At 45.3% G+C, this 16,408-nt stretch overlaps 1 protein-coding gene across 2 annotated transcripts in view; it reads right to left on the bottom strand.

Annotated features, from left to right (window-relative positions):
• The window catches only part of TEKT3 (tektin 3), a 46,696-nt gene that overhangs the window by 24,762 nt on the left and 5,526 nt on the right, over positions 1–16,408 (bottom strand). The window contains exons 1-3 of one of the 2 annotated variants that reach the window (XM_084760907.1): positions 11,718–11,861; positions 4,763–5,370; positions 1,144–1,227 (exon numbers count right to left, since the gene is read on the bottom strand). In XM_084760907.1, the coding sequence (XP_084617033.1) occupies positions 1,144–1,227; positions 4,763–5,341 (663 nt within the window). In that variant the 5' untranslated portion in view covers positions 5,342–5,370; positions 11,718–11,861. Of the gene's footprint in view, positions 1–1,143; positions 1,228–4,762; positions 5,371–11,717; positions 11,862–16,408 lie in introns of those variants that run through there. The other variant, XM_084760906.1, reaches the window with a different exon arrangement.

A 16,408-nucleotide genomic window follows, 5' to 3' on the forward strand; every position in this document is an offset into this window, starting at 1 on the left:
GGACAATGGCTGTAGCCAAGGCCACTCTACCATCTGTAGGAAGAGGTAGGCCACAGGGTAGGACAGGCTGGGAAGTGAGCCGGAAGGAAGGACAGACACTGGATTTGACCAGTACGTACTTGATCCTTATTACTATTATTACATGTTAATCAAACATTTAAAAACTGTCAGAACACTTAAGGTGTAGAAGTGGTATTTATTTCAATGTCTTAGCCAAAGAAAGAGACTTGGAGTAGCCTCAAGCACACGGAGTCTAAAACCTTAGCAGACTGGGAGTCGTTACTGTAGGTAGTGCAGAAAGGTGAGAGACCTCAGGGGGGTAAGTCGGCTTTAACAGGTGGAAAGTGCAAGTGAGCCTGGGAGACTCCACAGAGCTGGTGGGACGCATCATCCCTGGGCTGGCAGCTTGGCACGGGGACAGGACTTCCCCAGATGTTTACACCCTTTGACTGCTTGACACCTCGGTCACCATTCCGGAAAGGGACTGGGAGGAAGGAATCAGGAGTGTGCACTGTGACCCGCAGTGATGTTCCTGACACCATGGCGGCATCGAGCCATGGGGGCCTGACCCTGTGCCTTCCTTGGGGACCAAGCACACACTGCCAAGGAGTGTGTGAGATGACGAAGCTACCCAAGTGGTCAGGGAGGGAAGACTGAGCTGCTGTCAAGCGGCAGCATCTTCACATTATGAAAACTGGGAATTGGACAATCAAAGTTGTGTCCTACAAGGATATGCAGTGACAAGGAAAATGGCCTCAGTGTCACTTTTTAGGAGTTTTTTACATTCACAAATACAGTGTGGGTGCAGCCTTGTAGACATGTGTGGGTCATTACTGCGTGAGGCAGTGGTATCTAGCTAAACATGTTTGACAGAATGACTAAAAAACTCCAAAATTTACACTGATTTATATCTGAAGGGGCTGCAAACATCTAATCTTCCTTTACTCCTTCCTGTATTTTTAAAAGTCTCAGTCAACACGTATTACTCATAAAACCAAGAAAACGAACCTTTGCTAGGCACTGTAAATCTACCTGTAGGCGGCTTCAGACAGCACCCCTCGATTTCTTCACTTAAACTTCTCGCTGTTGACGCACTTCCCCCCACGCTTACCACGCTGTTGACGCACTTCCCCCCACGCTTACCGTCAGTAGTTCTTTTTCTGCTTCGTCGTGAACTAGGTCAATCCCCATTCTCTTCTCGCGGTGAAAGAGACACTCTCGGGCAACCTAGAGATCCACAGAGCACAGGACACGTCACGACACGCCGGCCGCAGCAGGGCACAGGAAGGGCGACTTTGGAAGGAAGTCAACAGAGACTGTTTGGGAGGGCCTAGCACAAGAAAGACAATGACAAGGAAAGAAACCTTTGCTGCTGCTAAAAAGGGTTGCACCTGCTCTAGAAATTAATATAAAAGGGGGGGGGGGCGGGAAAGTCCTGATTTGGAAAACTGACAAAATGAATCTCCACCAACTAGCCACTGAATTACATACTAGGTATTAGCTTCTTATTGAAAATAAACAGTTTGGTAACATCAAACATAGAGTTTGAGATATTATTTTTAAATATTTTATACTAAAAAGTAGAACATTTTTACAAATAACTTTTATTATTTTTAATAAAAATTTATGCCAGGCGGTGGTGGCACATGCCTTTAATACCACCACTCCAGAGGCAGAGGCAAGAGGACCACTGTGAGTTCGAGGCCAGCTTGGTCTACAAAGTTAGTCCAGGATAGCCGAGACTACACAGAGAAACCTGTCTCAAAAAACCAAAAAAATATATATATTTATTTTCAAAATATTAAAATATTTGTGTGGCCAAATATATCTAAATCATATCTTTTAAATTACCTATTTTTTCTAATTATAAAAATAATATGCTTTTTACCTACTAAGAATTAGAATAGCACTCAGGGGGGTAGAGGCAGGTGGGTCTCTGTGAGTTTGAGGCCAGCCTACACAGAGAAAGCCTATCTGGAAAAACCAAAAGAAGAAGAAGGAGGAGGAGGAGGAGGAGGAGGAGAAGAAGAAGAAAAAGAAACAATAATTAAAATATAGAAAACATGTTTCTGCCATGCTCATCACTGCTTTGTTTGCTGGTTGCTTGATTTTAATAAAATGAAGTAAAAATGTCCCTGTAATTTTATACTATGGTTTAAAACATTTTTAAAAATTTTATATACATTGGTGTTTTGCCTGCATGTATGTCAGTGTGAGGGTGTCAGAGCTTGGAGTTACAGGCAGTTGCAAGCTGCCATGTGGGTGCTGAAAATTGAACCCTGGTCCTCTGGAAGAGCAGTCAGTGCTCTTAAACCACTGAGCCATCTCTCCAGCCAGCTTTATACTACGGTTTTTGGTTTGTTGTTGTTGTTGCTGCTGCTGTTTGGATCAAATTAAACAGCAGACTAAAGCTTTAAAATATTATTTGAGGCAGAGAATGTTAGTGATGACAATGAATAATAGCATATATTGCTAACAATGAATTATGTGGGAGAGGTCAGTATGCCGCCAAAATGGCTTTTCGAAACCTTTTCTCCATGACATAAAACTACTGTATGGTGTCAAACTTTTCTAAACATAAAAATGTGAGGCCCGTTGGAATATATTGTTGAAATTTAACTGAGCAAATTTCTAATTTTTAATAGTATAAGTTACATTTCTTAGATGAGGAACTAGTGGATTGTGGGAGCTCTAATTATTTGAGTGGATATCACCATACTGCCTCGCAGGACCCTTCTTCCGGTCCACGGTCCCACCAGTGACACATTCGTCTGCCTTAGATGTTACAAGTGTTCATTATTGCAAGTTTGATACGCTAAAAATGGCCACCTCACTGATTTAATCAGCTGTGTAAAAATTTAAAGTCTTCCTCCTAGTAAGTAATTATTTGTATTTTATCTTTTGAGGATTTTTTTTTCTGTGTAATACTGATTATAACCAGGATCTTCTGACTCTGTTTTAACAGTCAGTGTTGTGACCCACAAGAACACCCAGGTGGAAACTGCAGGAGAAAGTTCACAATAGAACCAAGTCAGGGTCCAGTCCTCATGAAGGGGACTGAGGAAAGCAACGGAGCACCTTGGGGAAATTAAGTACTAGGGTATGTGGTTGTGGTTTTAAGGATATTTTCAGTCACTGAGCTAGGTCCCAGGGAGGCACTGGGGGCTTTCTAATTATTTTTTCTTTTCTAAAATTTTATTTATTTATTTACTATGTATACAGTGCTCTGCCTCCATGTACACCTGCAGGCCAGAAGAAGGCATCAGATCACATTAGAGATGGTTGTGAGCCACTACGTGGTTGCTGGGAATTGAACTCAGGACCTCTGGAAGAGCAGTCAGTGCTCTTAACCTCTGAGCCATCTCTCCAGCCCCCTCCTGATTCTTTTGTTTTGTTTTGTTGGTTTTTGTTTTTCAAGACAGGGTTTATCTGTCACTGTCTGTACAGTAACTGACTGTACTGGACTTGTTTTGTAGACCAGGCTGGCCTCGAACTCACAGCAATCCACCTGCCTCTGCCTCCAGAGTGCTGGGATTAAAGGTGTGCGCCACCATGCCCGACTGCCTTTTGATTCTTAACAACCCAGGGTGAATTAATCCAAAAGACCCTATGTGAACGCCTCCAGCCTTCCCGAGGGCACCAGGGCTTGTGTGTATTTGCGTGTTTGTGGCGGGTGGAGAGAGGATGGGACAGAAGTGACTCTGTGAGGGAGAAGCCCAAAAGACTCCTCAGATCAGGAGCCTTGCAGCCCCTTGGTCCTCACTCTTACCCTGCAGATACCACGTGACCTCCTGGATGCTCCACAGGGAGAAAAGTATGTCAGCTGCGCTCACTGAGCAACGGTACACTAATTTATATGCTTTCCTAGGCTTCAGAATGTTTTCCCCAGCTTTACACACAGAATGTCTCCTTTCTATGGTGGTAAGCAAAAAGAGGTTGGAGGGTCCATGTGATACAAGGGCCCCAGGTAACTGGAACCCATGAAAGCCTAAGCAGACACCAGCAACTTCCTGAAGTGCTGTCTATGTGACCGGGACAACTGGTCTACCCTCAGCCTCATTTCCCTTTGTGTGTGTGTGTGTGTGTGTGTGTGTGTGTGTGTGTGTGTGTGTGTGTGTAATGGTGTGTGTATGCATGTGGTGTGCGCGTGTACACATGAGTGTGTGTGTGTGAAGGCTAAGGTCAGTCTTGAGAGCTGGGCTTTCACACAGTTCCATCAACCTCATTCTGAAACGGAGTTTCTCATTGGCCTGGAACTCACTGTTTTTCCTGGCTGTCCAGTGAACCCAGTGCTCCCCCTACCTCCACCTCCCCAGTCCTGGGACTGCCAGCACACACCACCATGCCCTGCTTTTTCATATGGGTTCTGGGGATCAAACTCTTGCAAGACAAATACGTCACCGACTGAGCCATCACCTCAGCTCTTATTAAATTACAACTGTCTCAAAGAATGATTTTCTTACATTTCCATCTTGACCTAGAACCTGCAGAGATCAGTCCAGCCTTTTTAAGGGCTAAGAAGATGGCATGTTCAGGTGGAAACAGGGTGTAGCCTAATGGTATTTCTTTAGTCTGCTTTGCTTTCAGAATTTGCCCAGAAACTCACTGTGCACGATATGTGTAAAAATGGCTAGCCATTACCAACCCCATTTACACATTTGTTGGTGAATAGTGTTTCTATAGGCAACATGAAATGCGATTTGCTGAAAATGACCCATAATGGCTAAGCTGCAGGGTCTTCTCCTCCAGCTCTCACGCTCACCTGCAGAGGGGCTTCCATCTCCGTCAAAGCCCTCTCCAGCCTTCTCTTGACATCGGTAAGTGCATTTGTCTCTCCAATCATTTCATCCAACTCATGCGTGATTTCAGATTTCCAAAACGATATGTCATTGACACGCTCTCCCAAGTTGTGGGTAGAGTCAGCCTGGATCTTCCGGATTTGCTGGTATTTGTCTTGAATGAGGCGAGATGTGTCCACTCTGAGTCTCTCTGAATTATGCCGTGAGCAAGTGGACTCTTGGTAGCTCACTAAGTTGGACCTGTACCAATCATCCGGGGCATACCTTGTGAAGAGGGTGGTTCTGTTGGACACGAAGGGGAGCATACTGCTCTCACACACTCTCTGAGCTCTCGTGCAGTACGGGGCCAAGTTCGGGTAGTTGGAGGCCGTTTTGTAGTATGTGTTTGGTCTCCATGGAAGGCTCAAGCTGTGTGTCAAATTGCGGTGGGGAAAGGAGTCCCGATAGCTTGATGCCATGGTACCAATGGTTGGTAGAAAGCTGCTTGATGCTGGTTGAGGGCGGGCATAAGTAGCCGTTAAAGTAGAACCTAAAGGCTCCATGGCGCCCAAACACAATTTGTAAATCTCTCCTGCAAAGGAAGGAGGGAAGGAAGGAAGGAAGGAAGGACGGAAGGAAGGAAGGAAGGAAAGAATATCAAATAAACTACTCTTGTAATATACATATAAAAGGTCGGTGCCCCTGAGCTCATTAGACATTTTTTAATCATGCATTGTCAGTACTTCCCGGTGATAAGTTTAAAAGTTTCCATCCCCCCAACGTCCCTCCCCACCCCGTGCCTCTAAAATGTCTGAAAGTAGTGTGTTTTTATATTGGCCACTTACACTTTTGAAATCCAAATGCTTTAAATGAAAAGACTAGGAATGTTGCACACAAACTCAAATCCCGAGTGTGTCTCCAGGTTTAAAAAGAGAGTTACCTATACATTAGCAGATTCAAATCTTGCCCCTGCTGCACGGCGATCAGCAAATGACTTGAGCTCCTGCTGCCTTGTCTACAAACCCAAGGGATAATGCTAGCACTCTCTCCCTTCTTTGGCTTGCTTGAGCAGCACTGCAGTAAGCAATTCCTTAGCAGCACCCACCCTGCTCCATCATGTCCTACCGAGAGGCACATGGGCCGATGGCAGTGGGGTGGCTGGTGTGCAGTTTCAGGGAGAGTAAGAGACACCACCCACCTCTGAGGGTCTCTGATTCAGAAATTGTTGACCAGCCTTGGGCCTAGAGGGACAGGCAATGCTAAGTAAGCATTGGGATATCTGGGACATTGTCGGGACAACAGATGTGAGCCTTTTAAATTACCAGTTGAAAGGAGTAATAGATGTCAAAGACAAGCCTCCCTTCTCCCCCTAAAAATCCAGTAACTACTCAGAAGGAGTCACTGTGAATGGCTCGTTAGTGGCTGCAACCTTTCAAAGTATTTCATTCACATGTAAATAAATGTTATTTATATATCATACGCATCTGCCTATGTGCTCCTTCTGTGTGCAGACTTGTTTTTTTTTTTAATACAAAACAGAGTTATCCTAATTGCAGTACATATCCTTCTAGAACACACTGTTTATTTTTAGTTGAACGCATAGCTAGGACCTCTTAGGAAGACCAGGACATCACAGACTGTGACATCACTTTTTAGAATATAAGTATAATTCTGCTGGGGCACTAATGTCTATAAACCTGTTATTGAAAAGTGACAGAATCAAGTCATGTTTAATTTGATGCACTATGAAGATAAAAATAAGTAAGTCCCTCAATGATTACATAGCTATACGAGGATACCTTTTGACCAAAACCACAGAATAGCTGATTTGTAGAACTGTGTCCAGGTTAAAATCCACTCAGGCCACATCATAGAGTAGCTGCCCATGACAGAGTGGCCCAGGTCTGTTTTTCCTTTTGCTCCAAGTCACTTTATAATGGCATCTCTCCACTTCAGTTTGAAACTTTAAATAGTGGTTTTCTTTAAAGCAAGCTCAAAGCAACTTGAGGTGTTGGGGACCTTAAGTCTGCCTTCTTTCCAACCCGTTTCCCTTGTCAAATCCAGAAATAACATAGTTTTCTTCTAGTGAAAACCTTTCTGCTTGGCTTTGGTTAGTGCCCAATAAAGAATCCCAAATCCACAGGGTCACTTGGTACTGACAGTGGGATTTGAAGGGTGGCATGCCACCGTGGACGCTCCTAACACCCGCGATGCTGCCATCTTGAGACATCACAAGTGAAGATTGTTAAACGGAAAACACACAGCTGGCTCACAAGGAATATGAGACCCGAGGGCTGAGAAAAAGCCACCCGATAGGCACACAGAACTTTGTTTTAGGGAGGGATGGCGGAGGATCTGTTGTAGCCACGCCCAGAGCTCCAGTGGCCCATCTTCTAAAGCTACCCAGGAAGATGGCATGAAAACCATCCCTCGGTGACCTTTTACCAAAGTTCTCCACCATCCCATATTTTGAGCTGTTATTGGTTAGGAAATCTGAAGGTAGGATGAGGCTAAAAAAAAAATGTTTAAAAACTCAAAACATGATTCCCACCTACAACCATGGTGAACTAGTCAAAACTGTTCGTCTGAAAACCTGGATCCAATATACAGAACAGCTTCTCACACACCCTGGGCTACAGGTAACACAGACTGACCCCAGAGAGGAAGGAGGCAAAAATGACCCCTCTGATTGTTGTACCATCATGGTTGGAGGTAGCTTCCAGATAACCATGGGGAAAACACAGGAAATGGATCATAGCTTGGCAGGCTTCACATGCCAAGAGGGTGGCCAGACTCTGGAGAGGCCTCAACCACCAGAAGTTGTAAGCAGAACTGGAGAACACAAATACAGCTTAGAAACCTACACGGGGACACGTGAGCTTCTAATGAGGCATGGCTGGCACATGGATCAAGGTACCCTCCTCACACTTTGCCAAACACTGGGCGTGGAGTTGTTGGAGGAACTAGCTGTAGAGCGGAGAAGGTAGAGATGAGCTCTGAACTCAAACAAGTGAGATTGGAATCTGTGATGCTCCTGGGAGACCCTCAAGGAAGACGTCAGAGCGGTCACACGTTTGAAGTACCTGAGCTGGAAGCACTTAGTGTGGGTTGAACATGAAAAGCCAGCCATGGGATCAGGCTTGCTGCTGCCTGGTCCCCAGTTTGGTGATTCCACTCTGGGAGGTTGCAGAAACATTTTAGGAAGCAGGTGCTAGCTGTAGAAAGTAAGCCACAAGGGGCAAGTCCTTGATGGTGTGTTGCCCCTGGCTGCTTGGCTTGCTCTCTGCTTGCTAGTTGGGCATGGACAACAGCCCTTCTGACCCATCCTCTTCGGCTATCATCCTGCACAGGGGCCAAGTGATCCCCTGAAACCATGAGGCAAAATTAATCCTCTGCCCCTTAATCTGTTCTTGTTATTTTCAATAGTAATGCAAAGGTGAGACAAGCATGCTGAGGGTGCGTTTAGGCAAAGTATGACAACAGGTCTCGGGATGTTCAGACTGACCCACATTGCACACACCTAATAATAACAAATAAGAATAACGTCTTAAGAGACGTAGCGATCTTAAATGTCTGTGCAATCACTGACATAAATACGTAACACAAAGACTGACAAGATTAAAATCAGATGGGGCAAGTCCACAGTTACAGCTGGATATCCAGCACTGTGACTCACAGAAAAGACATCCTGGTTAACACTCAGTCAAACACTTTACACTCCCTGGACCCACAGTGTCTGCAGAGCGCCCCACCCCAAATGGAGTCTTGCACACTATTGCCACCTGTACGGAGAATGCAGGCTGTCACCAGCCAGAAATCTCAGTAGTCCTAAACTACCAAGATCATGCAAGTTACGTGTGCTTTCTGAACATATCAAAAGTAAGTTATAAGTCAATAATGGACGCTTAAAATTTTCCCAAATAATAGGAAATTAAACAACACAATTTTTAAAAATCTCATGAATCAATGGAGAAATCACATGGAAATTGGGAAATATCTTTAGCTGAATGAGAAGAAACTGCAAGCTATGAAAATTAAGGGAAAAGCAAAAATTAGAAAAAGAATTTACCCAAATTGCAAATGATATGCCCCAAAGCATGGACAATAAAGTATTTTTAATTAGTAAGCACACTGAGCAACATTTAGAAAATATTATATACCTTCAAAAACTGTGAGAGCCTAAGGTAGTATATTACTATATTAAAACTGTTTTCTAGGCACGAAAAGGGCCGCTGCACACATGAATTCTCAGTGGCTGTGACGGCATGCACAGGACCTCCATGAGACCAAGCCAGCGTGGACTGGTGGTGGGGCATCTCAGAAAGTCCCACTGCTAGCCAAGGGGCTATCATGGCATCTGATGGCTGTGGGAAAGGAGAGTCATTTTTCTTCGTTACTAGAGCGAAGAGTGTGTCTTCATTCTTACTAGAAAGTAATGAGTTCAGATGAATGATCTATGGTGGTTTTGTTCTGTTTTATCTTTATTTTTTCAGTTTTTCAAGACAGGGTTTCTCTGTGTAGCCCTGGCTGTCTTGGAACTCTCTCTGGGATTAAAGGTTTGTGCCACTGGTGATCTGTGTTTTAATCTAAGAAGTTAAAAGGTTAAAATAAAAACAAAGCAGAAGGAAGAAATAGGAAAGGAGAGAAAAAAAATCTCTGAAACAGAAAAAGAATAAATAGAAAAAAGAAAAACAATATCACTCTGCCAACAAACTTAACAAATTGGCTAGACTTACCAAAATAAAGAGAGGACAAATTAGGAATATTACCACCAGCAGAGCAAATATGCAAAAGGTAATAGGGCAACATCACTCCCACCTAACTTTATGCTAATAGCAGACAGCATGGGACCAAGAGATGGTTCAGAGGATAAAGGCATTTACAGCCAATCCTGGTGAGCTGAATTCAATTCCCAGAAACCACATGGTGGAAAGAGAGAACTGACTCCTGCAAGCTGCCCTCTGACGAACACACACACACACACACACACACACACACACACACACACACACACATGCCTCAGCTTTAAGAAGACTCGGGATTAATTTGCTGACTGTGTCTGTTACAAGCATGTGCAACTCTTACTGAGACTGTTAACTCGGTGTTCATCTCCCCTCTGCAAGGAAATTCGATCTTTGTTTCCCAAGGTCTTTGGGAAACAACTGAAAGTACCTATAGAAATCATCTCCTAGACCATACAATTGCTTTTTGTTTTTGTTTTTAATAAATTTTGGGCCAGGTGTGGTGCCCATGCTTTTAATTCCAGACTTAGGAGGCAGAGGCAGGTAAAGCTCTAGGAGTTTGGGACTAGCCTCGTCTACATAGCAAGTTCCAGGCCAGCCAGAGCTCCACTAAGATTACTAAATAGATTATGTTTTTTTCACTACCAAAGAGCATTCAGAGAAATGAGACGTGCTACAAAGTCCGTGTTGGGCTTTATTCATTCAGTGTGTGATCAGCAGGTATTAACGTGCTGAAAGTGCTATAGTGCTCAACTATAAATATTAAATTTGCTAAAGATAGAGCCAACCCCATAGCAAACACAAGTACTGGAAAGATCCATTTACAATTAAGATGATGTATTGAATGGATGTATTTTATCAGCACATTTAAGTCAAGGTTTCAGGATCATAAATATTTAAAGGAACAAAAACCTATAGAACATCTGCAGAAAACACAAGTGATGTATCGCTGTTCTCTACACCCGGCCTCAGAGCAGCGGCAGGGACAGGCGCAAAAGCCTCACGCACAGACCCTCATGTCCACTGGTTCTAGTACCTTCCACAGTGTCAGATTAACAACAGAAACATATGTTAATAAATACCACAACTAGCTAAGGCTTCTCCACAGACCATAGAAATCTTGCGCCTTTTAAACAAACACCAAAATTAGAAACAAGGACTTGTTTCTCAATATGAAATATTGAAACTTCAAGGTCAAATATGAACATAGGAAAGATTTAATTATCTGTAAACAGATTTTTTTTTGGATGCAAAAGAATTCTTCTCTGTGGCAGATCTAGTACACTGGAAACGACACTCCCGGTTGCTTTACTGCCACAGCTGTATACCCAGAGGCACCCAGAAACAGAAACGATTAGACTGTCCAAGAAGCCCTCTCTGGTATCTTTCAGACAGCAAACCAAAAGCCTATGAGTGGGAAGATGTGTAGGTGATGTGAGGTATACTGACAGTACATCTGTTCCACAGTGTCTGCTACATAACATTACATAAACTTAAAGTTACACCATGTGCTGGTGTCTGGATAGATACATCATGATAAAAGTGTAAAATATCCAGAGTATCAGAAAATATTAAACTCTGATAAGTGAGTGCCCTGGGAAAGGAGAAGATTATCTACAAAATAGGCCACGGTTGTGCTTATAACCGTTTAAGGGGTGGACGGGGTGACTTGGCATACAGATGCTGTTCGCCGAGTTATTTCATTTATAAGAAGGATAGAATATTTCACCAGATTCCTCAAATACTCTACCTACCAATAAAACAGCCTCCTTTCTGCAATAACTAGGCAAAGAATGTTCCCAGTTTCTCACGTGTTTGCTTATTACAACACCGTAAGTGCCAAGGATGGCATTGAGGGGCTTTGGTTTTAACCGCCAAAATGCAAGGAAGATTTAACTGAAAGTGGTCTCGGGGGAGAGAGTGCCAGAGGACACCAGCCTTGGTTTGAATTTCGGAAATATGTTCTCCCCTGGGCCACTTAGAAGCCTAGGCTTAGAAAGCAACTGGGAAGACGGACTGGGTTTCGGACACAACCTACACCCTGGAAAAGAAGGTGAGAAACAGGATAGATGTCCCTTTCCTGGACCACAGGACTGGGCAGCGGGCCTGGGCTGCCTGAGGACCCAGGGTGAGACATCCAGGACCCCTAGGCAGGTGCCGCAGCCCTGTGGGGCCAGAACCTTCCTAGACCACTTACCTGTGTGCGCCTTCCACCCTCAGCCACCTTAGAAGCCTAATCACCCTGCCCCTCTTAACATCAAACCATGGACCACTCAACGGCAGCCAGGGTCTGTCGCAGGAAACGGATTGGGCAGCAGCAGGGAAGCCCTGCCCTAGGCGGTTGCTATGGACGCTCACGAGCATAGTAACCGCGCTGGAATAGCGGGTATTGGAAGACTAGAGGGCCCCCCACCCCCACCCGGAGGCGCTGGCATTCAGGATTCATCCCAAGGCACGTAGGCTGCTTTAGGGATCTTCCCTCTGTTAAATTTTAAGTAAACACACACAAAAATTTCAGCAGGCCCTGGCCACGTGTTTCCCTTACAGGTCCATCGCTGCCACCTTCCTTCAAACTCTTAAAGAGTTTCTTTTAACAAGGTGGTGGGAGCTGAGGCTGTAGGTGTTCACTGGCCTAGCAGCCACACCCAGGGGGCAGAGTTAGCTCTAAAATGCAGAACTGGAGGGTTTAATACTCCCTGAGGTGGCATCCCCATGGCAATAGGCACACGGAGGGGAGCGGGTCCTCTGATTTGCCCATTCAGAAACCTGATTGTATCAGAGGCTGAGGCCAACTAAACTCCTAAGAACCTGACACCAGCAGGGTACCTGTGAAGTGACTCCAGCTTTCTGACAATGGAAATGAGCCGAGAACGCTCTCCTCGAAGTGGGCGGGGTGGGGGGAGGGGAAGGGGGGTAACTACAGAGACCATCTAAAGGTTCAGTACTCAGCCTGAATGCAGGACTGGATAAGCCACACGGAGCCCCTCATATCCCACACAGGACTGCGAGACCAGCCTTCTCTTTTTCCAGTTCTCACTCCAGACCGGCAGCTCCAGGTTCTGACTCAAGACGCCTTTCTGATCTGCCACTGGCCTTCTTTTCCTCGGAAGTGTAGTAAGCTTCTTTTTCTTGATCTAAGGGCTCAGGATGGGCTTCCTGCAATGCCCCAAGCTGCTGCCAAGATAGTATGTTCCTTCTTGGAGCCAGAAAGCTAGAGATTTCTGGACCAAATTTAACTGAGATCTATTGAGGACGAGGCAGTCTTTATGCTTGGTGTTGCACCATCTTAAATAGATCCCAGTGTGATGCTAACTGGGTATTAGTCACCCAGTGTTAAAGAAATCAGGTGAAATCATAGCACAACCTGGTCCTTGAAGCGATACACAAATTTTTGAATGTTACAAACTTGATCAACTCTATTTTCAAAAAAAATCTATTTTTTAAAAACATAAGTCAGATACCCATTGTATGATTGTCAACTGTTTACCAGAATTAAAAGGTAATTATCACCTTTGCACCTTATGGTGCTTGCCACAAAGAAGGTATTCAGACAATATTCGTGGTTTGGAAGCACATCGGTGATGCTTAGCAGAGAAGAACACTTACCAGAAGTCTGGACACAGAGAGGGAACAGAGCTGACTGAGGCAACTTACTACTTTGCCTAAGGAGCACACTGCTTGAGGCCAGCTGTATAACTTCCTTCCCCTGTCCTCCTGTCACCAGACTTCCTTTCTCGGGGTTCCCTGTCACTCAATCATCAGCCCCCATCAGCCTTTACCCATGAGCCACCAGCCCTGTCCTAGCTGTACTGCCTCATCAAAAACCAGGAGCAGCTACTTCCTCAGAGACCTCGGGGCTCCGCCCACCCATACGGGCTCCACCCACCCATACCAGCCCAGTGGCACGCTCATGCTTCCTCCGTGCTATCAGTTGGCTTTTGCTGCTCTCTGGCTTGGCTACTCTTTGAAAAATCTCTACTTAGCTCTGTATACCTTGCTAAGCACTCTGCTAAAACTCCTGTTACTCGTCCGACTCTCTGTGAGGATGAAGTTCAGCTTCCAACCGCAGGGAAACAAAGTCACCTCCAGACTTGAGCACGCCCATTTCCCTTGTCCATGACCTTCCCATAGAAAAAGATTTCCTCACTAACATGTACTTGGAACCACGGTAAGTCCCACCACCTAAATGCCTGAAGCAGTGCTGCCCCACCCCCACCCCTACCCCTACACTGTACCACTCCTCCATCTCTCTCCCTAGGGACACCCATTGTTAGCTTATGCCAACCATTCCTGTTACACTTGCTTCTCTTCCCCTTCCCTCCCTTCCCCTCCCTTCTTCTCTCCTCCCTTCTCTTCCCCTCCTCTCCCCTCCCCTCCCTTTCTCTTCCTTCTCCTCCCTTTCCTTTCCTTCCCTGTCACATTTAAATACATGGCATCTGGTTCTGACCTCACCATGGATTCCTGCCTAATGTCATGAGAAGCCATCTGAGGTCGGTTAGCTCCCGTATCCAAGTGTCTCATCTATTACAACACTCAGTGCTCTATGAAGAACGGTCTACTGTATTGTCATCCTACAAAATGACTTCCACAGACTGTAAGCTCCTTGGTTAGACAAACCCCATCCATGCGCCACCGTCTTCCATGTGGCAAGGACCCAATTTTCAGAGCAAAACAGTGAAGCGCATTTGTCCTCTGCTTTTCTCATTTCCAGCTGAGATAAAGTCACAGGCTCGGCGCACCCGCCCACACAGCCACCATTTATTAAAGGCTTGCTACTGTGTTTTAGGGCCTGGAGAGAGGGCAGCACATGGTATGTAGGCTCAGTGTTGCAGGAGCTATGAACCAGGGAAGGTCTCAGGTGAGCCCAGCTGCTCCTGCTCCTGGGGAAAGTATTGTTCAGGGTGCACTGAGAATGCCATCAATCAACATGTTTGCAATAGGAGAAATGAAATTTTAATGGGAAAGGGCGTTCCAATAGTGGCAGAGGCAGAGGCCCTTGGAGCAGGAACTGCCCTGCCAGAAATTTGGCAGGGAAAAAAAAAAAGCTTGTGGCTTTGGGTTTGGTTTTCAGTTTCTCTTCTAAAACAACATTTAATTAGAAACAGCTCTATGTGTTTACAGACTGCAAAATGATGTTTTGAAATATGTATATGCTGTGGAATGGCATTCCCGTTGTGTAACGGACCACACATTTTGTGTCCACCCCTCCAATGACAGACACTACACCGTTTAGTTTTTTTGTCAACTTGACACAAGTAGAGTCAACTGGAAAGAAAGGACCTTAATCGCAGAACCACTTCCATCCGATTGGCTTATGGGAATGTCTGTGTGGGACATTTTCTTGATTTATAATTGATGCAGGACACACACACACACACACACACACACACACACCATAGATGGTACTGAGTTGTGTAAGGAAGCAGAAAGACCAAGCCACTAAGACAAGCTAGTAAAGAGCATTCCGCCATGGTCTCTGTATCAGTCCCTGCCTCCAAGTTCCTGCTTTGAGTTCGGGCCCCAACATTCCTTCAGTGATGAACTGTCACCTGGAAGTGTTAGCCAAAAAAAACCCTCCTCTCCCTCCCCAACTTGGCTTTGGCCAGTGTGTTATCACAGCAGCAAAACAAACTAGGATAGACACTTAGGCTGCTTTTATAGCTTGGTTATTTTTGGCTAGTGCTGCAATAAGCATGGCACACAAATGGGTCTGTGACACGCTGACTTCAGTTCCTTTGAATGTACACATGAATGGGACTTTGGATTATGGCTGGTCTACCTTTAGTTCCTGGGCAGCCACCATCATGTTCTCCATGATGGTTAGACTAAATTACATCTCTACCGACCCCACACCAGGGTTCCCTTCCCCCACATTCTCCCCAGGTTATCTTTGTCTTACACTAACAGCCATCATGATAGATCTGGCTATAGGTTTCTTAGGTGTGGACTTGGCTCTCTAACTCTATAGGTTCTCCCCTGGGCAGCCTATACGTCCTAGACTTCATGACACTCTCCTCCAAGAGCGGAACCAGCCTGCCCTTGCTTCAAGCTGCCCTTCTGGGAAACAGAGCACACTGCTCAAGGAGAGCCAACTGTGAGTTCCTTAATTCCTTGCCCTCCCTCATGTGTGACTCACTCCTTCCTTCTCTGACTCCCGCCTCCAAAAAGGTAGCTAAACGCATCCATCTCTGTCAGTGTCCTGTGCAGTCTTCAGAGTTGAAGCCACCTTGGCCTGGATTCTGGCAAAGGTGTGTATCTTTCTGAGACAGGGTCTCCCCACATAGTCTGGTCTTGCACCACCACACCCACTCTTTGTAGTGCTCTTAACAGACTGTTCTATTGTTTCCATTTTCTAGACGATGCAGCGGAGCCTTGGAGGGTAGATGACTTGGACAGCATTACCTGGACAGCAAGGGCCAAGCTTTACAGTCTGGCTCTAACATCTGTGTTCTTTATCTCTGTCCTGTGAGTAACTATTACACTTGAATCATTGATAACTTGAAAGCCCAGAGCCAATATGTAGATTTTTGCCACAGCAAGCACTGCCCTTTACACTAGTGTTTATCCTTTAACTCTGGCCACATGCCTAAATAGAAGGATTGCACTTATAAATGCCGAAAGTCTGTTCACTTACCTTCCTGAGACCAATGAGAGCAGTTCCGGCTGATTCTAGGGCAAAGGTTCCCCGGTAAAAATGGTTTTCACCACAGCTTTATTCAGGACGGTCCCCTTCAGTGGGGCCGTCTTGGTAATGATGCCCTCAAAATGGGAAGGGGCGGGTCCACAGGGAAGGTCCAATAGCTTGGGTCTAAAGTCTTCCAAAAGTTCATGTATCAAAAGGTGAGTCCAGCTGTGATACTTCTGGGTTGTGATGGAACATCTAACCTG

Source organism: Acomys minous, assembly GCF_964271855.1.
Source record: "Acomys minous genome assembly, chromosome: 16".
Lineage (NCBI taxonomy): Eukaryota > Metazoa > Chordata > Mammalia > Rodentia > Muridae > Acomys > Acomys minous.